This window comes from Macaca thibetana, chromosome 20 (genome assembly GCF_024542745.1).
Source record: "Macaca thibetana thibetana isolate TM-01 chromosome 20, ASM2454274v1, whole genome shotgun sequence".
NCBI lineage: Eukaryota > Metazoa > Chordata > Mammalia > Primates > Cercopithecidae > Macaca > Macaca thibetana.
In genome coordinates, this window is record NC_065597.1 from 19,462,987 (window position 1) to 19,487,701 (window position 24,715).

At 35.4% G+C, this 24,715-nt stretch overlaps 1 protein-coding gene across 4 annotated transcripts in view; it reads left to right on the top strand.

Annotated features, from left to right (window-relative positions):
- Window positions 1–24,715, top strand: part of CNTNAP4 (contactin associated protein family member 4) — a 990,511-nt gene that overhangs the window by 936,394 nt on the left and 29,402 nt on the right. For all 4 annotated transcript variants that reach the window (XM_050772661.1, XM_050772659.1, XM_050772660.1 and 1 more), the window contains 3 exons: window positions 9,237–9,407; window positions 10,136–10,354; window positions 23,482–23,721. In XM_050772661.1, coding sequence (XP_050628618.1) covers window positions 9,237–9,407; window positions 10,136–10,354; window positions 23,482–23,721 — 630 coding nt within the window. The remainder of the gene's footprint in view (window positions 1–9,236; window positions 9,408–10,135; window positions 10,355–23,481; window positions 23,722–24,715) is intronic.

Here is a 24,715-nt window from a genome sequence, read left to right on the forward strand (position 1 = left end):
TTATTTGTATATTGTTACTTTTAAAGACTAACCACTAGTTCTATTCTCCAATGCTTTTTATTTTGATTTATTTATTTTTGTCAGGTAGTTGATATTTTACCTTTTTTTTTGTCTTTAGAAAGATTCTTGAGGGTTGCATTTTTTAAATTTTTTATGTGCTTGAGAATATTTGTTGCGTTAGGATTCTAAAACAAACTGTGGTGCTTTAACTTTATATTGTCTATTGGGAACAGCTTAATGGAGATATAATTCACAGCCTATAATCCACTCTTTTAAAAGTGTACAATTCAATCAATTGTAGTATATTTAATCATTTTAATGTACTACATAGAGTTGAGCAACCATCACTATCATCATTTTGAGAACACTTTCATCACCCCTAAAGTAGACCTGCTCCCATTTTTCAGACACTGTCCATTTCACCCCCTCCCCATCCCAGCCCTAAGCAACTAGTAACCTACTTTTTTTCTACAAACTTGCATATTCCGGATATTTCATATAGATAAAAATACAAGATGTGTGGTCTCTTGTGACTGACTTCTTTTACTTAGCATCATATCGTCCAGGAGGTTCATCAATGTTGTAGAATGCATCAACACTTCATTCTTTTTTGTGACCAAATAATATTCCATTCTATGGATATACCACATTTTGTTTCATCACTCATCAGTTCATGGACATTTGGGCTGGATCCACTTTTTGGATATTATGATAACGCTTCTGTGGACATCCATGTATACTTTGTGTGTGTGTGTGTGGATAAAAGCTTTATTTCTCTTCGGTGTGTACCTAGGAGTGGAATTTCTCGGTTATATGGTAACCCTACATTTAACCTCTTTAGGAACCGGTGTAATTTTTATGTATCATGCTACCTTCAGTAGTTTGCATATATTATCTCATACTTGTCTGTGCTGAGGAATGCAATCGTCTTGCCTTCCACAGCTTTTCTAAATGTCTTTTTGGTTGACTATATTTCTTTATGAATATTGGTTTTGTTTTTGAAAAATTTTCTCAAAAGGGCTCTTGTATGCTTTATTTTCAGAATTCTTTCAAACTTGAAAGTGTCTGCCTGTTGCCTTAGCACTTCACAAATAAACCAGACTGGATACATTCTCTTTCCCTCAGAAATCTATGGACAGAGTTCCTTTATTTTATGCCATTGAATACTGTGAAGGAACCTGAGGCCATACTGATTTTTTTTTACCTTGTATGTGACTTGCTTTTTCTGTCTGAATACCTGAAGGAACAATTGTCCTTAAAGGTCACTAATTTAACAAGAATGTACCTGAATATTGTTCATTTGGTATTACTTTTTCTTGGAAATAGAGGTAATGTGATAAAAGGTATATACATATTTTTTAAGTTGTTAACATTTTTGCAAATGTGGTCTGAATTTCTGCTTTCAGTCTGTCTATCTGAGCAAGGCAGTATTCTTAACTCTTTGGCATTTGAATTTTTCAACCCATTTTATCATATGTATTTCTTTTCAGGTAATTCATTACATTGAAATTTTATGTTTAATCAAAGCACCCTGAAACCTTCATAGTTAGAAAAGATTGCTGTAAGTTTCTCGTTCCAAAAAATTCTTGAGTCACTGAAGTTAGTTTCTTCATTTTGTCTGCATCGACTAGTACAGCTGTCTGAAAAATCACAGCTGCCCAGAATGCATTAAATAATCAAAGGTGCATGTAGGCAATAAATAACTTTGCAGAAGTGAGGCTCTTCAACTGGAAAAAAATATTGACTAGTGATCTGGTTAATTTCTCTTTCATTTGACAGAGTTCTCTTCCATTTGGCAGACTACATATAAACCATTAAAAAAAGTGAGGATCAATTCCATTTCAACAGATAATAAAATAATGTAACTTTGTTAGCTCCACTATGCCTGACAATTCTCCATTATAACATTTTTATTTTAATGTTTATATTTTACTTTATCTTATTGGGTTTATCTTTTTAAATTTCACCTTTTTATGCCCTCCTTCTCCTTCTTCTTCCTCTTCTCTTGTCTCTATTTTTCCTCTTTTCTTCCCTCTTTCCGCTTGTGGGAAAGAACAAGAGAACAATGAACAAAATAGATAAAAATATCAGTATTCTTGGAGCTTATATTCTCTTGGAGAGAGAGAGACAATAATCAAGTGAAATATATGGTACAGTAGAAGCTGGTAAGAGCTATGAAGAAAATAAAGATGAGACAGAAGTTGCATAATTTTAAATAGGATGGTCATTTAAAGCTCAAGAAGAAGGTGGTATTTGAATAAAGATTTGAAGGAAATAGGAATGCAAGGCACGTGTCTACCTTTGGAAGAGTACTCTAGACAGAGGGAAAGACCAGATAAACCACACAGAAATGGGAGTGTAGATGGTATACTCATGGAGCAGCCACATGGCCCAAGTGTTTGGAGCAGAGTGGGCAAGAAAGAGAGTAGTAGAAGTCAGAGAGAAACCTGGTGGTCAAATCATGAAAGATTTTGAAAATCCATTTTCAATCTGAATGAAATTGGAGAACATTAGGGAATTCTGAGAAGAGGAGTGGTATGATCTAACTTAGGTTTTAGTGAGATTGAACAGGGAAAGCTCAAAGCAAGGAAACCATTTAGGGGACCATATCACCAATCCAGCTGAGAAATTATGGTAGCTTGAGCCATGGGTACAATGGTGAGAGTTGTGGCATGGGTAGAGTTGAAAGGGAAACCAGTAAAATTTCCTGATGAATTGTAGTTTGCGAAAGGAAGAGTCTAAAATAACACCAAGGTGTTTGATCTAATCAATTATAGGGAAAGAATTGGCATTAATTGAAATGAGGGAGATTGCTGCTGGGGTCAAGGAGTTGTAGAGAAATATAAAGAGCCCAGTTTTAGGACACATTAGGGTTGAGATGTCGTTAAACATTCAAGAACAGACATGGAGTTGTCAGTTTTCAGCATATTTAAAGCCATAAGACAGAACAGCAGGAATTATTGTGGATGGAGAAATAACAACAGGGCTTTGGGGCAATTAAGTATGGATAAGTTGACGAGGTGAAGAGGAAGCAAGAAAGAAGAGTGAGAATATATCACCTATGAGAAAAGAAGAGTGTGGGTAGCCTGGACTCCAAGTGGAGAACGTGTTTCAAGGAGGAGAGAACAATCAACTATGTTAAATGTTGTTAGCTTAAGTAAGATAAAACTGAGAACTGATCATTGGCCTTAGCAATGTGGATGTTATAGCGACCTTGGTGATGGTTTGTTTTGTCAAGTGTTTGGGGATAAAAGCCTGAGATAGATTCAAGGACTAGTGGGAGGAGAAAAACATGGGAATATGTAATGGTAAATGGAGGAGAAAGTATGGTCATGAGATTGGGGTTTCTGAGATGAGAGAATTAATGCATGTCTGTGTTAGTAAGAGAGATCCAGTAAATAAATCCTTGGATTGTGGACAGTTAATTCATTCTAACAGGAGAGAATGCAGAACACAGGTGATGTTGCAGGAAGGTGAACAGGTGTGGTGGTGGGTGCTTAGAGGAGGTCACTTCTGTCTTCTGCTCTTTTATTAGAGAGTCCTAGAAAAGTTAACGAATGAGAAATGAGATGTATTATTGGGGAGAGGAAGTGTGAAATAATCCTCTAAGAGTATGGGACAGTGAAGGCATGAGGGAAATATAATGTGATTGGAGAGGAGCATTTAGTGTGCATATTTGGCATCATATTACAGCAGATGTGTACTTACCTGTAGTGTTCTTTAAAACCCAATGTTTATACACAATCCCACATAAGGATGTGTAATTAAGTTCTGTATGCAGGTATCAGGCAATAAGTGTATTATGAATAATTTGCTAGTTTTTATTTTCAATTATTTTAGTCTAATAAAATACTTTAATTAATATTTAAAAGTATTCTCTATACATGAAAAATATTCAACATGCCAGATTACAAATGGGCTGTAATAGACAAATATATAGATGTGCCTACTTAAAAACAGTAATGTCTATACTGTAAAGGCTATAAGTGTGCAAATGCAGGAAGATATTAAGTACTCTTCTACTTACAGCTAATTGCTGAGTTAAAATAATTTTTAAAAAGAGAATACTCCGAATATCAAGTGACTTTTGACTTTAACGATGTAAATAAAGGAATCGCACTTTTATTAGTAAATGGCCAATAAAAAGCTCAAAATTCTGACTGGGCACTTAATTATTTTGTTTTGCTGAAATCAGAATAACTCTATCTCATATTTTTTGAATAACTGAATTTGATCCTCTTCTCAGATGAGTAACTGGACTCTAATTTTATTGCGTGATCATGTGTGTTCATGGAGGACATCAATCTTGGATTGACCAGATTTACCTTGAATTTATAATATGTTCTCCTTTTATGTTAAATTATTGCCATTTGTTAATTCAGAATAGGTTACTTCAAATAGAATAAGGATGTCGCGCTTGGAAGGCTGTCTCGTCTGATGCCCAACTCCACACCTCTTTGTTGTCACTCTGACCTCCATAGGAATGACTGAGAGATAGTGCAGTAGCAAATTTAGATAAGTGTCACTCATCTCGTTTACTATTTTATATATTCTCTTACATCTAGACTAAAAATAATTGGATGTTGCTCCAAAATTCTGTTCTTCCAGTTACTTCTAAAATAAAATTCTATGTGTGTATGTCTGAATAATTAAATACACTAGTCTATTTCTTTGCTATTAATATCAGAACAGTTTTGCACAAAACTAGTATAAGACTAATGACAAGAAATATCTTCTTCAATGATAGTTTGTAAGATCTTTTGATTGTAAAAACAAGTTCTGCTCTGCCTTCATAAGAGGAATTTTCGCTTTCTAGTTGCCACGTCTATCTTGTTGTATGTGCATGTGTAGGGGGGTGTTTACTCTATGGAAACATCTATGAACAGATTTGTTCTCTTTTGTATTGCTTTGCAAACCACAAGCTATAATTATCTCCAGCCAGATTTTATTCTCTTCATTTTTATTTTGCTTATATTGATTCCTATTGAGGTTCATAAATATTTGGAAACAATAATAGATGTGCTAAAAAGAGGAACCAGTGAATTATGAAACCAATACATAGATTATTGTGTTCTGATAATGTAACATATAATTTAATCTTAGAATTTTATTTCTGTTAAAATCTATATTTTTCAGCTTATTTTAAAATAATTCGTTTATAATCCTTTGGGTATATACCCAGTAATGGGATGGCTGGGTCATATGGTACATCTAGTTCTAGATCCCTGAGGAATCGCCATACTGTTTTCCATAATGGTTGAACTAGTTTACAATCCCACCAACAGTGTAAAAGTGTTCCTATTTCTCCACATCCTCTCCAGCACCTGTTGTTTCCTGACTTTTTAATGATCGCCATTCTAACTGGTGTGAGATGGTATCTCATTGTGGTTTTGATTTGCATTTCTCTGATGGCCAGTGATGATGAGCATTTTTTCATGTGTCTGTTGGCTGTATGAATGTCTTCTTTTAAGAAATGTCTGTTCATATCCTTTGCCCACTTTTTGATGGGGTTGTTTGTTTTGTAAATTTGTTTGAGTTCTTTATAGGTTCTGGATATTAGCCCTTTGTCAGATGAGTAGATTGCAAAAATTTTCTCCCATTCTGTAGGTTGCCTGTTCGCTCTGATGGTAGTTTCTTTTGCTGTGCAGAAGCTCTTTAGTTTAATGAGATCCCATTTGTCAATTTTGGCTTTTGCTGCCGTTGCTTTTGGCGTTTTAGACATGAAGTCTTTGCCCATGCCTATGTCCTGAATGGTATTCAGCATTCAGGACATAAAATACTGGTTTTTTAAAACAGCTTTATTGATATCAAATTCATAATATGAATATTTTATCAGTAATATGAAATGTGCTATTCAATGGCTTTTAGTATATCTACGTTGTGTAACAATGGTCACACCAATTTTAGAACATGGTCATTACCCTGAAAAGAAACGTTACCCTTCTGAGCCACTGCTGTCCCTCAATTACCCCATCTCCCTAACCCTAGGAAACCACAAATCTACTTTGTGTCCCTAAGTCTGTTTTTTTTTTTTTTTTCCAAAAAGGAATTCTATAAATGTTTGGCAAAATAATTATTTTTAAAAGTACTTATAGTCCTAGCATAGTACTATGTTAATTTTCCTAAATTGACTTCATTTTTAACTTTCTGTATGAAATTCAATACTTAGTACATCTTCCTCTTTTATGTGAATGACTATATGGATTTATTCTTTTATGTAATTTATTCTGGTAAGATAAAAGATAGGGTTTCTAGAAAATTATTATTTTATTTATTTATTATTTTTTGATGCAGAGTGTCATTCTGTCATCCAGGCTGGAGTGCAGATGCGTAATCTTGGCTCACTGCAACCTCAGCCTCCCAGGCTCAAGTGATTCTCCTGCCTCAGCCTCCTCAGTAGTTGGAGTTACAGGCGTCTGCCACAATGCCTGGCTAATTTTTGCGTTTTTAGTAGAAACAGGGTTTTACCATGTTGGTCAGACTGCCCTCGAACTCCTGACCTCAAGTGATCTGCCCGCCTCGGCCTCGCAAAGTGCTGGGATTACAGGCATGAGCCACTATGCCTGGCCTAAAAAATTATTCTAAAATCTCTAGTGCCCTATATTGAATCGAATTGACATTGATGGAATTTAGGGTATTTTATTTTATTTTAACTTTTTTGTGATTATTTATTTAAATTTTTCATAGATACATAATACTTATGCATATTTATGGGGTACGTGTGATATTTTGTTACATGCATAGAATGTGTAATGATCCAGTCAGGGTATTTAGGATATCCATCACCTTGAGCATTTATTATTTCTGGGAGTTGGGAACATTTGAGTCCTTTCTTCTATTTTGAAATACACACAACGGTGTTGTTAACTGTAATCACCCTAGTCTGCTATTGAACATGAAGCTTATTCCTTCCATCTAACTGGAATTTTGTATTCATTGCCCAATCTCTCTTCCTCTTTTCCCAGTAGGCCATTTCCTGCCTCTGGTAACTATCATTCTCCTCTCTCCCTCCATGAGATTAGGGAATTTTAAACCATCTAATCCATAGAATGCTCCCTTCCAAAAGCCTGCAGCTCCTGCTGCTGCCTGCCTGCTGAGCTCTGTTTCCTCCCCCTCTTTGCCTTTCCTTTCAGGTGGCCTAGATTCTGGTGGGTGTCTCTTAGCGCAGTGTGTAAAGGGCTGGGATACCGCATGCCATTAACATTATTTGATCATGGAAATATTGGCCTTTGCTTTCTTTATAATTGTTTTGAATTAGCAGCAATTTCTTAACCCAATAAAATTTCCTTACCTCATTTTCCACCTTTTGTGAATGTATAAAATAAGGTCTCCTAACTAAATGAAATAGACATTATTATGTATATGAGAGTGCTGAAGATGCCTAAAGTAATAAATTGGTTTCATTGCTATAAAAGCATTCATGTACAGATAGCAGCAATTCAAAGAATTGTTCATCTGCTTCAAGCAGTTATTTGAAGCCTACTGTATGATGCTTTATTGAGTTAGTTATGACATAATATGAAAAAAATGTTGTATCATAATATTACCTAATTTAAATCTTTAAGTAATTATGAATGCTCCGCTTTCTAATCAGACAAAATAAGATTTAATAACATCCCATAATGTGAAGTTTATTTTTATTTTAATATATAACATTTAAACAAAAAGGCATCTAATTCATTCTGAAAACAGATCAGCTAAGAACTTCTAAGAATGCAAATGTGTTGTTATCCCTGACTTGATATTTTACATTTTCTTGTGTTTATTTTTTCCTAGAAATCCAAAGGTCTAGTATAGGAATAGCTGTAAAAGGGACGTAAGGAATAGGCTTGATGTGACTCTGATAATATATGGTTTCATTTGACTCTGGGAGGAAAAGCTTCAAAGTAGATTATTGGTTGAATAAATTCAGCTCTAAAATTGTCCACACACAAGCTTAGAATTGACTTTTGAATCAGATCCACAAGAAAAACAAACAAAAATAGATATAAGCATTATTTGGTCTAGAATTTATACAAAGTAAATTAAAATTTAAGAAACACGTATGAGCAAAGTCAAGTTTGTGATTTTTAACTTTGTAGCTTGGTATCTGTTCTCTGCTAACATAATGAACTGTTGTTTTGAAATTGCTGTTTTCCAACTTCAGAGAATCAATACATCTTTCTTCCAGGAAGGTAATTTAGATAGAATTTTATCCAGTGTAGGGAATGTGTGTAGAGGCAGTTGCTTAAAACTAAAGATGTATATTTGTATTTCATGTGCAGAGAACTTGCTATTGGCAGCAGACAATGCAGTTCGTTTCTCTGATTATACTCCTCATCAACCACATGTATCCAGTCGGATTTCACTCCTGTCAGCTCATGCTGTTGCATTTATATTTGATTTTCCATACTTTTTGCTATATATGGTTCACAATATTTTTTCAAAAGGAAAGTTGTAGATACCAAAAAAGGAGTGAGAAAGTCAAGATACGTGGTATTTTGGCAGCAAATTATAATTAACTTTATAGTCTGCATTTTTTTTCAGATCTCCTAATTTATATCCCAACGTTTTCAACATTTTCTGCCTATTTTGAGCATTTGTAAACATTCTGAGAACACTTTTAATCCGCTGTTCATCTACTTCATTCTTATTGGCAAAGTAAGAGATAATTTTGAATAAAAAGAGTATTTTCATGAGAATGTCAGCTTGGACAGAGTAAGTTGTATGTTGGTTTGTAATTAGACGAGACTATTTAGAATGCCAGTCTCAGTTTGGAAAATCACAGGCCCATTAAGGAAAACAGTGTATGTAACTGTGAAGTGTGTGTGTTAGAAGTGTTAGAACAAATATACTGTGAGCTTCTTTGGGGTTTTTGTTTGAAACAGGTAGGTGTTTTAATTTTGAAGTTATAAAAGATTGCTTACTTATCAGTGTTTGCAGATCGTATATCACTTTGGTGGAGGGTATAGTATTGAGGCTAAGGATATTTGTTCCATATAAAATATAACATTTAGACCATTTCTGTAATGATCATTCTTACTCTCTATTGGAAAAAATCCAGGATTTCTATCCCTATGAAATCTCTTATGCTCATGTTTTGTATACTACATAGTTGACAGAAAAAGAGCAGATTTGTATAAATACCTTTTTAAATAGCAAAAATGCTAAAAATAGAAAATGTAACTGTTATTCATTTTATTTCATGAATTTATTTTCTTTTTGAATTTTTTTCTTCCTTTTTGTTCACAAAACAGGATTATTTTGGAATTCAGCTTCCTTTGATACTGAGGCTTCGTATCTTCATTTTCCTACTTTCCACGGAGAACTTAGCGCAGATGTGTCTTTCTTTTTTAAGACAACAGCTTCATCTGGGGTATTCTTAGAGAACTTGGGGATTACTGATTTTATACGGATAGAGCTTCGCTGTAAGTCTCCTTTTCCAGAGAAGTGTATGAGATTCTATCGTTTAGTAGTAAATCTTTTAACTAATTTTTAAACTACTCGTGTGTCTACTTTATCATCTGATTCTTTTCATTGCGTCCCTTTGAAAGACTCAATATTAACTTATCCTTTTTGTAAGAAAATAATTTGATACTTAACATGTGATAATTTGGAAAAATAATTGGTAGTTTCTTGTACCAATTTAAAAGCAGTTTTAATTTCAGTGAATTAAAACTAAAAAGCAATTTCTTAGTTAATTACGAATTACTTAACCACTCATTTTGATATACTTCTAAGCTGCTATTATGTTAGTATCAAATGTGTATAGCATGCCTTAAAAATTATATAAAGTTTGAATCACTATAACAATTATTTTTAGTTACAATGCCAGTTGCTATTTAGTTTCCTTGCCTTGGATAAATAGCTTTACTTTTTAGCAATAGGAAAAATTAGCTCTGAGGACTATCTTAGAATACTGTTGGTTTTTTTTTTTTCTAAAAATGTGAATGTATTTAACTGTCTCATTTCACATCAGAAGACCTAGTTCTGTGTTAGTGTCATGAGTTTCAAGCAGTAGCATTCAAACCATGCTATGTTTATTATCTTTCTATTCAGTGATTGTTATGCTGTGGTGCTGTTCCTAAGTATATTGGAGACTTGGCACTCCACCACAGGAACTCACTAGAACAATCTTTATGTGTAATATTTCCAGCTCCAACAGTGGTGACTTTTTCATTTGATGTGGGGAATGGGCCTTTTGAAATCTCAGTGCAGTCACCCACCCACTTCAACGACAACCAGTGGCACCACGTGAGGATTGAAAGGAACATGAAGGAGGCCTCCCTTCAAGTAGACCAGCTGACACGGAAGACACAGCCCGCCCCTGCTGATGGGCATGTCCTCTTACAGCTCAACAGTCAGCTCTTTGTGGGTAAGTTCTCTTTTTAAGCGATCATTTAATTGTATGATATATGTTCAGAAATGGCCCAAGATAAAAATAATACCAACTATGAAAACGAGGGTAATAACAACACGCAACAGTAGGAAATCACCATTGATTCAGAAACTGTGTCCAAACTGGGCCAAGTGCTTCATTTCTTCCTCACAACCAGCCCATGAAATGGGTATCTTCCATATTTTACAGATGAGATAGCTGAGCTTCCAGGGTTGACTTGCCTACAAAAACTCATCTCATAAATGAGATTCAGATTTGTGTTTAATCCCTATTTGCATACCTGCTTTTTTTTTTTTTTTTTTTTTTTTTTGAGACAGAGTCTCGCTCTCTGCCCCAGGTTGGAGTGCAGTGGTGCGATCTTGGCTCACTGCAACCTCCACCCCCAGGGTTCTAGCGATTCTCCTACCTCAGCCTCCCGAGTAGCTGGGATTACAGGCACCTGCCACCACGTTCAGTTAATTTTTTTGTATTTTTAGTAGAAATGGGGTTTTGCCAGGTTGGCCAGGCTAGTCTTGAACTCCTGACCTCACGTGATTCACCCACCTTGGCCTCCCAAAGTACTAGGATGACAGGTGTCAGCCACCACGCGCCCAGCCTTACCTGCATTCTTAATATTACAGGTTACATGATGGGTTTCAGCTTAGATATTTTTTATATTAGTGTTTTATTATGATACCAGGAATGTTTATTCTGTTCTCAGAATTGTTGAGGAAACCTTATTTGATGAGGAAATCATCCAGCTGATGCCAAACAATGGACACTCTCCCTGCCGCCCCTCCACCCCCACCAGTCATCACATTGAAAACAGGCCAATAGCAACAAAACAAAACAAAACAAAACAACAAAAAAAAAACCAGATACCCAGTGTGTATAGAATTCATGTTTGACAGTTTCACCAGTTCCTCTGCTATTTTCCCTCATTTTGCCCTTTTTTTTCCTGATATTTTCTGGTCACCTACTTAATATTTATGTCAGAATGTTGTTCCTTTATTTCCTAAATCCATTCATGTGGCATTTATAGATTTGATAGTGGCATCCTCTGGATGTGTTTGTTTTACTTTGAATCTTTGCTAATTAGTAGAAATTATGGACCCTGCATTATCTCTTACTTGATCACTTCTCATATATTTTAACATAAATGAGGACATAAAACACTATAAAGCAGAATAAATGATAAATTATTAGAAATTGTACTTAAAGGACAAGCTTGATGTAATCCTAGCACTTTTGGAGACAAAGGTAGGAGGATTGCTTGGGGCCAGGAGTTTGAGACCAATCTGGGAAACACAGCAAGATCCATCTCTACAAAAAGTAAAAAAATTTAAAAAATGGTGGCACTCACCTGTAATCCCAGCATTCGAGAAGCTGAGGTGGGAGGATGGTTGAACCCAGTAATTGGAGGCTGTTGTGAACTATGATCACGCCACTGAACTCCATCCTGGGTGACAGAGGGAGTCCCTGTCTCAACAACAACAACAAAGAAATTATTTTTAAAGAATTCTCAAGAGTTACACTTTTGAAGAAAATTGATCAGATCCCCATTATACCTTTTATTTCTTAAGAGTCTGATGTTATTAACCTTCTCTCACTGGAAAGGATGAAGCATATTTGCAACATATTTGAGGAAGACATGTTTCCAATATATTTGTGTACTTACTATTTTGATACTTTATTATTTCCTTTAGTCAAATATTTAATGAATAGCTTCTATGAGTAAGACACTATAATAGACAATCTAATCATGATCTTGTGACCACTTGACTGACTGACTTAAGGGTATGAAAATAATAAAGAATGTATGAGAAGAAATATATAACTTTTAATAACATGCTAGAAGCTCAGTCAGGAAATTGACAAAGCTATTTCTTAAATTACAAAAAATGAGAGATGGCCACAACAAAAGGTATGGCAATTTAAAATCTGTCAGTAGCTTGGAAATAGCCTTACTATTCTTGGAAATTGAGAGGCTGAAATAGTCCTCAAAATTTTCAGTGAAATATGCTGCAGTTTGCCTGTGGATGACCTTTCATTGTTGGTATGAATTTCAGCTTCATGAGATGGAGGCACTATATGTTGTGTCGTGTAGGAATCCTGGCGTTAACTTGATTTCAGACAGTCATAATGAAGCACTGGTATGTCGTCAGAAAACGGCTTTACAACAGACTTGAGTCTTTAAGCATCGATCGTGCAATATAATTTTAATAAGGATCTAAAAGATTTTGTCTTCATGGAGGCAATTGGTTAGGCCTTTGACCTCACTGTGTGTGTTGAAATGTAAGGATTGGTGTTATTCCAAAGTTTTATAAAAAATAACTCTTGATTATATTTAAGTCAAGTCATTGAAAATAAAAAAGACGAGGCAAAATAAAGATTTGTGAAAAAAGGTGACATATACTGTTAACAACAATCTGTTTATACAGTTTCCTCCTTCCTTCTCACAGATAACCGTGAATAAGTTGCATGATTTAGTGTGGTGATACTAAGGAAAGGGCTTATAAAAAAGAAAAAAAACAAACAAAAAACAAAAAAATGCTTGTAGTCTTGGGTAGAGACAATCATTGGCTGCCAAGACACCACATGAGGGGTTTGGTTTTATCTTCACCTCTACCAGAGTGAACTAGTCTGTTAGGAAAGGGCTTCAATCAAGTTGATAAAACAGTGCTTGCAAGACAAACTATTCATTTATCAATTTACAACATTACTATCACACAAATCAGAATTTAAGAAAAATTGTAGCTGGAGGTATGTTTTTTCCCTGTAGGCAGACTCAATGAAAGACACATTATAATTGAAAAGGTTATACTGAATTAGAGTATGGTGACTGAAAAAATAATTTAAAAAATCAGTAGTAATTAGAGCTAATTTTAAAAAGTACCTACTAGGACCAAAGAGTTCTGTGTTATCCTGAGATTATATTTCAGTGGAAGAGAAGAGACAGGCAATTAAAAAAATCTATCTATCTAGAAAAAAATCTCTCACTATATACATAGAAAAAATATACATAATATATAGAAAAAATATATATGTAACTATATATAGTTTTTATAGTTTATAGTTACATAGTTACATATTTCGGTGGAGAATATATTTCAATGGAAGAGACAAGACACAGTCAATAAAAAAGAACTATTTGTATATATAAAAAAATTTTATATAACTACATATAGTTTTATAGTTTATATGTAGTTATATATAACTATATAACTATACGTTTAGTTATATATGACTATATAACTATGTAACTACATATAAACTATAACTATATAACTACATATAAACTATAAAACTATATGTGGTTATATAGTTTATATATAAACTATTATATATTATATATAAACTACAATATATAAACTATTATATAATATATAATATAGTGTATATTACATTATATATAAACAATATAAACTAGTTAAACTAGTTAAACTAATTTATAGTTAAGCTAGTTAAACTATATAGTTTATATGTAACTATATATAATTACATATATATTATATAACTATATATAAACTATAACTGTAGTTTTTGTATGTAGTTTATACATATATAAAAAATATATAGTTTATATATTTATATATAGTTATACATCACCATATGTATGTATCCATACATGTATGCATGCATGTGTGTGCACATACACATATACATTTTCTGACACTGATAAATACCATAAAGTAAAAAGGATACCATGGAATCAGGCAGTGATTTGTGCAGGGGACTTCTATTTCAAGTAGGTGGTCAGTGCAGTCTTCCCTGGAGACGTTAGCAGAGTCCTCCTAATTTGAGCAGAGGTCAGATGAAACAGAAGAGCGGACTTTGTGAACATCTGAAGGAGGAGAATTCCAGGCCATGGCTCAAAGTGGTGGGAATAAGCTTTAGGGATTCAAAGAATAAGGAAAAAAACAATACGGCTGGAAAGAATCAGAGTTAGGGAAAGTATGATGGGAAACAAGACTGAGGTATATATCGGACCTTGTAGGGCCATGGCGAGGACTATGGATTTTACTCTAAGGAGTCAGAAGAGTGACCTAATTTAATTTACATTTTCCACGCTCTCTCTTACTCCCCAGAGGGATACGGATGGAGGCAATGGAGGGCAGGCAGGCTATCACAGTGGTCCCTGTGAGAGATAATGGTGCTGCAGGCTAAGGCAGAGATGTTGAAATTTAGATACACGCAACTTGCTAATGAATTGGTCATTGATGTTAGTGTTTTACTATGTATCTATGATAATACGCTTGGGGATGAAATGCTTCTTTGTAGGTCTTTGGTTTTCTCACATTATTTCCCAGTTTTTGTTTTTGTTTATTTATTTTTGAGACAGAGTCTCACTGTGTCACTCAAACTGGAGTGCGGAGGTGTGCTTACTGCTCACTGCATCCTTGATCTCCTGGGCTCAAGGGATCCTCCCACCGCAGCCTCCTGAGTATCTGACACCACAGGTACATGCCACCACACTTGGCTAATTTTTGTATTTTTTGTAGAAACAGGGTTTTGATATGTTGCCTAGGCTGGTCTCAAACTCCTGGGCTCAAGTGCTCCACCCACCTCAGCCTCCCAAAGTGCTGGGATTACAAAGTGGTGTGAGGCACCACACCAGCCTAGCTTTAAATTTCACCTGGAGTTAGCTTTTCTTGTTTTCTCCCTTCATCTTAATTTATAGCAGTGATTAAAGCTGTTTCCTGGCTCCACAATCCAAATTGTATACCATAAGCCATAAGCTTGCCAGGCTGCAAAGAGTCTCTCGCCCTTCTTCACAGGCCAGAGAAAATATTTCACCTTCTTCCTCTCCTTTAATGACACACACCTGCTCCATAATCGTACTCTTACCAGTAAATTGGGCTTCTTTGCTTATAGATTTTGTTCCAGCACATGTCATATGTAGAAGGACCCTTCTTGCATTTCCTCACATGTTAATCCCCTGAAATATGTTAGGGTTAAGTCTTGTTCTGTTCTCAGAGTTGGTGACTCCATGGGTGACTGGTAATCTCTACTTCAATCCAATATAATTGATTTTCTGGTTACAGTTTTAAAGGGTAATTTAATTTCCCTTACTTGCAAGTTCAAGAATTTAATTTGTGGTTCATCCGTCCATCTTAAAGATAATTATGGCTAATCAGCATTTTCAGTGTGCGTAACGACTATCGTTTGTATCTGGATATGGGGCAAACGAATGAGGTAAATGTGAATCTGAAAAGTAAGTACAGTTTTCAGCATGACTTTATTCTTCTAATAAAAATGTTTTAAATACGGAGACTGATGGTAATAATAATGTTTAAACAAGTTTAGAGATTAAACGTACAACATGAGGACTATAGTTAATAAAATTGTGTGGTATTTGGTATTTGAGATTTTTGTTAAATATAGTAGATTTGTCACAAAAAAGTAACTATGTCAGATTATAGATTTGTTCATTTGCTTTTACTACAGTAACCTTTTTACTACCTCTGTGTTTCCTGTAACATCATGTTGTAAACCTCAAATACACACAAAAAATTTATTTTAAAAATGAATAAATTACATGGAAACACAATTTTTATAATATAGGACAAGACTGAAAGACTGTTAGTGTTATTCATTCTAAAATAGATGATGTTATTGTTCCAGCATTAAGTAGTTTTGTTAAAAATGCACTTTCCTGTTGGTTAACAAATTTATAGAACCCTACTGTGGAATATTTCAAATAACAAAGTTATTTTAAAATATAAATATGAAATCTCAGAAATTTCAATAACATGGAAATATATTAATTTGAGATACTGTGTTTAACACTTTACCCGCAAATAAAATGTGTAGCTACTTGGATATATGATACGTTTGATTTAAATTATATTCTCCATCTTACTAACTGGGTCTATGTTGATAATATTTATTAGCATTAAATTTTTTGAGATTAATATTTTTAAAAAATTTGAGATGGGTCCCTCTCTCTGTCACCCAGACTGGAGTACAGTGGTGCGATCTTGGCTCACTGCAACCTACGCCTCCCAGGCTCAGGTGATTCTCCTGCCTCAGTCTCCAGAGTAGATGAGACCACAGACACATGCCACCATACCAGGTTATTTTTTGTAGAGACACAGTCTCCCTATGTTGCCCTGGCTGGTCTTGAACTCCTGGGTTCAAGAGATCCACCCGCCTTGGCCTTGCAAAATGCTGGGATTACAGGTGTGAGCCACCATGTCTCACCTGCAGATTAGCATTGTTGCTAATCTCTCAGAAGTGGCTGTTGCAATGAGACCACATGAAGGAATCCAATGTATTTTCTCTATTGCTTCTTCACCCTCTCTTCTAAAGGCCAGTCGTAAAGTATGTTCACATCTCAGAGGGAAACTCTGAGGAAAGATTAATGCTTTAATTTCTGAGAAAAATCAGTAAAAATAAATAGAAAGCATTTTGGAAAAATGTGATGCAGTTGGGCAGCAGTTATATATGACAATTGAAATAGAAATAAGGAAATGATAAATGGAGTTTCAGAGATGCAGCTAGCGTTAGCCTACACCCGAGCAATACAAACCAGAAGGCTTTTGAGCAATCCCTGATGTTTCAAATATTAGAAAAATTAGCTTCAACTAATCTAAACTGTAGGATGTCATGCAGAGTAAAGGAAGAATGAAATAATGCACAAAACCCTTGTATGACTAAGTGATAAGAATTAACATCAGTGTAACACGACAGATTAGACATAATGAGCACCAAAGCAATGAACATCGCCTCCTCTCCTCCAGATGATTCCAACCAGCACATCACATTGCTTTTGTATAATAAAATGGATTCGCCTTCTGTTTGTAGCCCGTCTTTCTCCATTTTTGTTCTTAGTTGTGACATTGGGTCTTTACTATCCTTTTCATGTTCTTTCACTTTGTCCTTTGTGTGTGTGTGTGTGTGATTTATGCCTATCTTAAATAGTCTTATTCAGAACTGCTTCTTATTGTCTTTTAAAAAATCAGCGTATTGAACACGTGCCCTTGACTTGCTAACACTGAGGACTTAGCATCCGGTCACCACTGTTATTGTAAACTCACAAACGTTCTCCAACCACAGAAATGATGGAGAGAAAAGAATCAATCATTTTTAAAGCTGAAATGTGACAGTGGTCATTTTCTATTTTGGTTTGTAAACTCAGCATTTTCGTAGAAGCTTCTTAAATTAGCCTTGAATTGATTTTCATGCAACCAGCTCTGCAATTTTTGTTTCCAGTCTCAATTCTTTTACTGACAGGTTTTTAGACGGGGCGAACTTTATCTCAGTACTTTGTGACTCTCACCTGGAGGAGAAGTAAGGACCCCTGACATAGTCAGAACTAATTTGCTTTGCATTTGAATTGCATCGAATCTATAAATATTTATTGACTGCTTAGAATGAACAATTGCTAAAAACCACATGTAAAGGTTAATGTTGAACTCTAAACATATTGAAGCTCTGAGACCGCAGTAATCAGTCTCAGCTGTGTGTGTGTGTGTGTGTATTTGTGTAAACATATGTGTGTATTTCTGTGATTTCACCTGGGAGTGAAATTTCTAGGTCACAGCGTATGCATAGGCTAAGCACAGGAAATAGTGCCGTATCTCTCTTCACCATTGGATAGCTTCCTTTATAAAGTGGCTGTTCAGATCTGTTGCCCACTTTCTACAAGATTGTCTTCTTTAAAAAAAAAAATTCATAAGAATTATTTATATATTTCAGATGAATCCTTTTCATATAAATTTATTATGAGATCTTCAACCTCTCTGTGAGTTGATTGTGCTTTCATATTGTTAATAGTGTCTTTGAATGGACAGAAGCTATTAATTATAATATATTCCAGCTTTTTATTTTTTAATTTTGGTTTTTGATACGCTAAAATATAGTTATGGGAAGAGAATATCAAGCAGCCTTAGGTTTGAATTTAGTACAATAAAGGTCGCATTTCTCTTTAATATAATCAAATCATTTATCTTAATTATTCACTTCTCCCCTCCTTGAGACATCTTTTTCATGATTAGCCTAAGAAGTTCCCAGTGTACTTTTCTATGTCCAGTAGTAAATCTTAGTGATCATTAACTGAGGTCAGAATTCAGATGGGATATTTGAGGACGAGAGAATGTGATTATTCATCAATGAACAACAGTTTATTTCTTTAAAATAGGCTTTAGCATGGTCAAACTAGAGAGTTGCTCTGGCTTCAGCATGTGAGAAGTCTAAATAGACTCATTCTTTCTGCTCCTTCTATGACTGGGGCACGTTTTCACCAATGACTGTGGTTCAGGGAAAAGTGACTGAATTTTCTGCCCATGACACTATTGCTAACAACAGCTGCCTCTTTGAACCACGATAGTTCTTTGAATCCGAGGGAGAATAGTCCTCTTCCTCCCCTCCATTCCAAGACTTTGCTTAATGAAGAACATTGCATGACAGACTTAGAGCTGGGCCTCCAGATTCCCTGCCTTCTGTATTAACCAACACCCCTAATTCTGCAAGGCAAAGTTTTCCACCAGGATGCGGACAGGGCTCACGGTCCAATGCTTGACATATAGAAGACAACTTTCTCCCTTCAATCTCCTGACTTGGTCATGGGCCCAGCCTGCATGCCCTGTCACTTTTCTGCCCCAAGTTAATTTGTGGTTGGGCTTTGCCAGTTTTTCTTTGCCATAGTGTCAAGGTCAGGAAGTGTCCTTGTACTCTGCCAGACAAATTTCTACAACTTTGAATTTTAAAGAGAAGGTTGAGGATCTTGATTTCTTTATTTCTGTAAGGCCCCTGCGTGAGTTATGCTGTTGTTCCCAATTAATTCTCAATAATATTCAAGCACAGCACATGAATAATTTGCCATTAAAATTTAAAGTGTCATCTCAAAGGTCTTTCTGCCACAAAAGTAGTGGAAAATTGGCATAGGAAAGAACCAGCTTCTACTCCATGACAGTAACATCTGTCACTTATCGTAATTTCCTGAGAATAATAGAGGAAAGGGTTTGGTGCTGGGTCTCTACTCAGCACCCAGACAAATTATTTAGATGCAAGACCTCAATACCATTACATAAGTGGACAGGTTTGGTTAAACTCAATAAACATGGAGAGGTTGGGCATTTGTTTCACAAGATACTCAGTGTTGTGAAGTCCTGAAATTCATTATATCTGATATAGCATGGCAGGTAAATTGATAGAAAATTAATTGGAAGACAGTTCCAAACGTAATAGCTCAGTGGAAACATCCAGAATCAATTAACCAAACTGCAACTCATTTTAATTGGACACACTCTAACCCTGAAAAGGCACTGGAATCTTTAATTAAGCTTTCAAGCCCAATCCTATTTACATTAGCCAGGTTTTTCAGAATAGTTACATCTGAAAACAAAGTTATTAACTTGAAACCTAACAGTAAAGGAAAAATTCTAAATACATGTGTGACACAACAGTTTGTGTCTAATTAGATGTTGTTTTCTGGTCATTTAAAATGTAGCTTAAAACTATATGGTTAGGTAAATAACTTAAAAAGTACAGAATTAAGATGTCCTGTTTATAAAGTTGCATACTGATTTTCTTCTCACTCTTACAAATATTATCTAAGCATATATTTCACATGTGTTTACATTTATCTTCTTCTGCTACTCACCCCACACTCTGACTTTCTTCTTTACTGCGTATTTATTTTTATTATGTTGTGGTAATCTTGTGTTTCCCCATCTAAATTTGTTACTAGCGCTTTTTGTCAGCAAGATTGATTTCATATAGTTTTATACCTTCAGTGCCCAGAAAGAGCTGCTAAATAAAGCTTGGAGAGCTGAAGTGCCGTTCAATCCAAAAATGATCTGAGGCATACAAGAAAATGGAAAAGTCCTCTTCTTTTGCCAGAGAGGGGAGTGAAGTGCAAAGAAACTTCCTTGGAATGAAAGGCTATGTGTGGGTCTGAATCCTACCTCTGCCTCTAACTAAATGTGTTTATTCTAATATTTCCTCAGATGGACCTGTGGACCGATCTTTGAAATTCTCTATGCCCCTAGTTTCCCATCATCCAAAACAAACTAAACACGAAAAATTCAGTTAGAACAGCTGGAAATGGACTTTAGTCAGTCATTGGACCCCAAGTTATTTAGTTGTGTTGTTACTGGCAGAATAATATAAGCCCCTGAATTAGGGAGACTGTGCGTGTTTCAGAGCAGCACATGCATAACGATGTGATTTAATGTTACTGTATACCATTGACTGTATACTATGATTTAATGTGGGATAATACAAAGTAAATTAAATATACCAGGAATATACCTTTAATTCAGAGTTCACAGAATGTGGCCCCCTGCAAAAAGTTCCTGTGCCATGCGAAAACCAGATGTGAGCTGGACCTTACCTAGGGAAGAAATATCCAACAAGGATGCCAAAAGAATCTTGGCCAAAGACTTTGGACCCTAGGAGCTCACTGAGTTGAGTCAACAGAGTGGAAGAATAGAAAGGTGTGAAGATAAAGGAGTAGCAGCTCTGATATGGAAGAAAAAGAAAAATCCTGAGCATAAGGCAGAAGAGAGACTTCAAGAATGGCGGAGTCCTCAAAAAACTACATATAGAACCACCATGTGATCCAGCAATCTCACTAATGGGCATTTATTGAAAGAAAAGAAAATCAGTTTATTGAAAAGACAGCTGCACCCCTAAGTTTATTGTAACACTATTGACAATAGCCAAGATGTGGAATCAACCCAGGTGTCCAATAACAAATGAATGGATAAAAAAGTGGTGTATATATGTAATGGAATGCAGTTCAGGCATAAATAGAATGAAATCCTGTCACTCAGAGCAACATGCATGGAACTGAAGGGCATTATGTTAAGTGAAAAAAACCGGGAACAAAAAGTTAAACACAGCATGATCTTACTCATATAAGGAATCTAAGGAAAAGGTGATCTCATAGAAGTCAAAAGTAGAACAGAGGATACTAGAAGATGGGAAGGGTACAGGGAAGGGGCACAGAGTTTTGTTAAAGGATATACTATCACCGCTAGATAGGAGGAGAAAGTTCTAGTGTTGTATGCCGCTGTAGGATGACTATAATTTACAGTAATATGTAGTTTCAAATAGGAAGATATTGAATGTTCCCAACACTAAAAAATGATAAATGTTTGAGATGATGGAGATGCTAACTACTCTGATCTGATCACTACGTATTATGTATATCACAACATCACTACATACCCCATAAATATGAACAATTAGTGTGTGTCTATTAATTTTTAAAACAGAACAACAAAAAGGAATAAACAACTCAACTGGGCACCCATATTAAAAACCTAAAAAAAATGGCAGAAGTAAATGTAAATGTAGGAGGAATTAAACAAGAAGATTTCCAGGCATTCTGAAACTGTGATGAAATTAACACCATTCCTACCATGCTCACTTATAATAATGGCAATATGTTTACACTTTCTAGATTTATAAATAGATTTATAAATAGAACAGCCAGCACCCTTAAGACCTTGGCATCCTTCATGGAGGAGAAACAAATTATGTAAATGGAAACATTTTGAATAAACTTTTAAATACAGCAATTTGGATATAGTTATAGCTATGAATCTGAATTCTGAATAGTGTTAGTGTCCGTAAGTCCAGAATTCTCAGGAATTCTTTGAGGTTCCTTTCCATAGTCTTTCATTATTTGCAAATATATAATTAGTTTATTAGAATGTTCACTAAATTCAGGCCTCGTTCTCAGTCTCAGAGACCCAAGCATCTCTGTGGGGCAAAAGGGGCCCCCTCCTTACCCTTGAAGCACTATGCCCACATCTCCCACTTCGATGTATAATGTGGTTTAACAAATGAATGAAGGAATGGATTTAATAGTTACAACACAAATTATTTGTCTACCACTGTTCTTTGTGCTGGATATACAGTAGCAATCGAAGTAGCCCTTGTTGAATGAAGGCTAGGTTAAGGAGCTACCTAAATGATTTGGAAGAAACAAAGTGAACATGTTTTAGGAAATGAGAATTTATATGTAAAGAGTACATACAAGGTCTTGGTGATGAGACAGCATCATTTATCCAAAGATGGAGCTTCTTTTTAGAGGCCTCACAACCGTCTAATTGCCTCTCAATAGAATTGCCAGGTTATTTAGATTAGGGTACTATTTTCCCGCTTCAAGTTCTGAGTATTAACTTGGAGTGTTCCTGGACACAAATTTATGTATGAGTCTACCCAGGGCTTACACTCCTATCAGGACAGTGCTAATAAAATGATGGTCTAGTGATCATCTGAATTAGAATCTCCTGCAAGCCTTGTTAACTCTTGAGATTCACAACCCTACTTTTGGACCACAGAACCAGTATTTCTTGGAGCAAGCTATTGAGTTAATTTATTAGAAGCTCTCCATGTGATTATGTGTTACTCATATTTCTTAAAGTTTGAGAATCTCTACCTTAGAATAATAGGGTCTGATTCCAACCAAACACTGTAGACCTCTTCAAGGGTGACTTGATAAGTACGTATGGTTATATATTCAATGAATGTTATATCACTTGTTTCTGTATCGATCCCCTTTTGCAATTTTGTTAAGAATCTTTCCAAGCATAAAACACTGAACACTAGACTAACCTTTAGAAAAACAATCACTGGGAAATATGTCAGACAAAAACAAATAATCTGACATTCAGTTACCATTTTTTCAATGAATGGATAACAACCAAAGGACCATATCAATGCACCATCAAGGATTCCTTCGTAATTCTCACAAAGTTAAAACTCTACCAGAATTACGATCAGGTTTAAATATGAAGGACAAACCACACTTACCCAGCAATATATACTTATTAAAATTCCCAGAAAGTAGTTTCTACATTAAAATAGCGATACATGTCACTGTTATTTTGAATGAGAGTAGTGTATGACCTTTATTTTATTCCTCAATTTAAAGATCAATAAATATTTTTTAGAAAAAAATATGTAACATAGTCAACTTTAAAATAAATTGAATTAAAGCTGTGTCTTTCTTGGAGTCTATATTTGGCCATGAATTGTGTTTCCAAAATTATATTTGCTCATCCATTTTTTTTGCTGTTCTCTGTAAGGCCTCAGTTTTGTTTGGTGTTTAAATGCTGAATAAAACACCTAGGAACATGTTTGCATTTGCAGTATTTCCCTTTTAGGTGGAACGGCCACCAGACAAAGAGGCTTTCTGGGCTGCATTCGGTCTCTGCAGTTGAATGGGATGACCCTGGATTTGGAAGAAAGAGCCCAGGTGACTCCAGAAGTGCAGCCAGGTTGTAGGGGACATTGCAGCAGCTATGGGAAGTTATGCCGCAATGGAGGGAAATGCAGAGAAAGACCCATTGGGTTCTTTTGTGACTGCACTTTCTCTGCATACACAGGGCCATTCTGCTCAAATGGTAAGTGTGGCACGGAAGACTGTAAGAGGAAAAATTATTCAATGTGAATTAAATGTCTGCCAGTTCTTTTCTTTCCAGCTATTTGAAACACACAAAAAATCAATTTGAGTTTCTTCGGCAAAGAATCTATTGAATGTAAAGAATAGATACAAGATCCTCGTGATAAGACAGCATCATATATTCAAAATGGAGCCCATCATATTTCATTACTTAAATGTTTGACTCAAACTAGTCTTTGTTGATGATAAATCCATTGATAGTCTCTTTTATGTATTTTAAAGTGTTAGTTGCTCAGTCTGCTTTTTTATACCTAACATTGATTCTCTTAAATAATATGGTTGTCAACACCCTGCCCCATGGTGTTGTTCTTTATTTTAAAATCATTTAAAGCATTACTTTTGTTTTGTTTTTTTTGAGACAGAGTCTCACTCTGTCACTCTGTCACCCAGCCTGGAGTGCAATGGCACCAGTTCAGCTCACCGCAACCTCCACCTCCCAGGTTCCAGCGATTCTTCTGCCTCAGCCTCCCGAGTAGCTGGGATTACAGGAGCCCACAACTATGCCTGGCTAATTTTTGTATTTTTAGTAGAGAGAGGGTTTCACCATGTTGCCCAGGCTGGTTTCAAATTCCTGACCTCAAGTGATCCGCCCGCCTGAGCCTCCCAAAGTGCTGGGATTACAGACATGAGCCCCCATGCCTGGCACTGTTGCTATTATATTTGTTGAAGATACTCAACAATGCAAGGATATTTCAGATGCATTTATTTTTATTTTTATTTGTTTGAGTTTTTTAGGCATATTTTTTCCAGAAATATAAACAGTATACCATTAAATATTGATGCATTATAAAAATAGACACACTTATACATTAATCATACATTTTATTGTATGATATATTGAATATCTGCTGGTGAAATAAAATAGCAGAATAGTTTTCAGCTTCTCTCATTCTCTGATATACGTCGTGGAAGAAGGAAAGAACAGTTGTAGGATT